We start from the raw sequence: 1545 nt of genomic DNA on the forward strand, positions 1-1545 counted from the left end.
ATAAATTTATATTTAAACAAAAATATAATATCCCAACATCACTTTTATTACCCACTTTACAACTCACTTATTTTTATTTACTTCTCAGGAAGTAAGCAATAATTTTGTATTTTTCTAAATAGCTAGTGCTCATGCCTAAGATATGATTTTGCTATCCGCCCTTCCGCTCTCTTTGGATAAAATCCACCAGATTTATTCTTTTTTCCACTTCCATACACTATTCTTAAAATTTTCTTTGGTGTTCTATCATAGGCCATCGAGTACTTGTCCCCTGTAAATAGTGGCATAACCACATAGACAAAAAAAATTTTAGTTGAGCACTTTTAACTAAAAAACAATTTTGTGCGTATAAACCAATATTAGTTTTTTTTTTTTATATATATATATTTTATATATATATATATATATATAGAGAGAGAGAGAGAGAGAGAGCCACTACCTGCAAGTACATTCTCCCTTATCCTTCCTTCAACACCTACTTTCGATTTCATATTAAGTCCTTCATCTTTAATTCCATGGCGTCCTAGTTTGTTATTCAACTTTGATATTTGGTTTGTGAACTCTTCTACTGTAATCCCATAGGGTTCTACCTTCTCTCCTCCTCGATCATAAAGTAATTCTCTCAGAATTACGTCTTGACCTGATTCAACTCTGAGTAATCCTGCAACTAAATGCCATCCAAATTACCCAGTAAGATCATTTATTAGATGATTATCCATAAATTTTTTGGCAAGAGTTAATTAGATATCTAGTAAGGATGGTATAACTAACTTGCTAGTACATGTTAAACTTAACTGATAATGTACAAATAATATTTTCATTATCATTGTATATAGTTTAAAGTTAACCAAAAAAAAAGTTTTTAGTTTCATACATGGCCACTAAAGGTAATTTTTCTTAAAATATGGTCTTTACAATCCTAATAATAATAATAAATATTACGTCCTACTATTGATAAAAATGACCAATTAATCTCAATATTGTTTAATGTATATAAATCAATTAACTAAGAAAATCATATGGCAGCGTATACTAGTAATTTTAACACTACCTTGTTTAAAGACAAGTAATCTATTTTCCATACTAAAAAACAAGCTAGATCTAAGTATGTAGTCTTACTCTTTTGGTAGTAGAGCTTTGGAGTTTAGGATTGACGCCAACATATCCGGACAGTCCAACATAAGGTATTACATAGGAGGCAAAGAGATAGTTGATATCATTTGCATAGGCATCAAAAGGAGGTTTTAATGGATGTCTAAATGCATTATCCATCACTGTTGCAAATGATTCTCTGCTTAGATTTAGAAGGAATCCTGTTACTGTATCTTTGATTGCCCTGCATCAATTTTTACATTATTCTTTTTAGTTATATGTTCTACAAATAACGAATTTAATGTAACCTTTCCATCCAACATCAATTATGTAATTTAATAGTTACAAAATTGAATACATTGTAGATCAAAATAATAATTAAAATTTCTTAAATTTCGAGATGGTGAAATACCTTCATATAAAATGAGACAAAAGTAGTACGACATAAGATAT

The 1545-nt window shown here is 29.3% G+C and overlaps 1 protein-coding gene across 1 annotated transcript; it reads right to left on the minus strand.

Moving 5' to 3' along the window:
- Positions 1-122: 122 nt before the first annotated feature.
- LOC124890147 (desiccation-related protein PCC13-62-like) lies at positions 123-1336 on the minus strand (the record flags this gene model as incomplete). The annotated part of the gene is made up of 4 exons (XM_047401994.1): positions 123-271; positions 440-667; positions 791-794; positions 1120-1336. Coding segments are annotated over 4 exons (598 nt in total), but the record flags the coding sequence as incomplete, so codon positions are not given.
- Positions 1337-1545: the final 209 nt, after the last annotated feature.

This window comes from Capsicum annuum, unplaced genomic scaffold (assembly GCF_002878395.1).
Source record: "Capsicum annuum cultivar UCD-10X-F1 unplaced genomic scaffold, UCD10Xv1.1 ctg1294, whole genome shotgun sequence".
NCBI classification, from domain to species: Eukaryota; Viridiplantae; Streptophyta; class Magnoliopsida; order Solanales; family Solanaceae; genus Capsicum; species Capsicum annuum.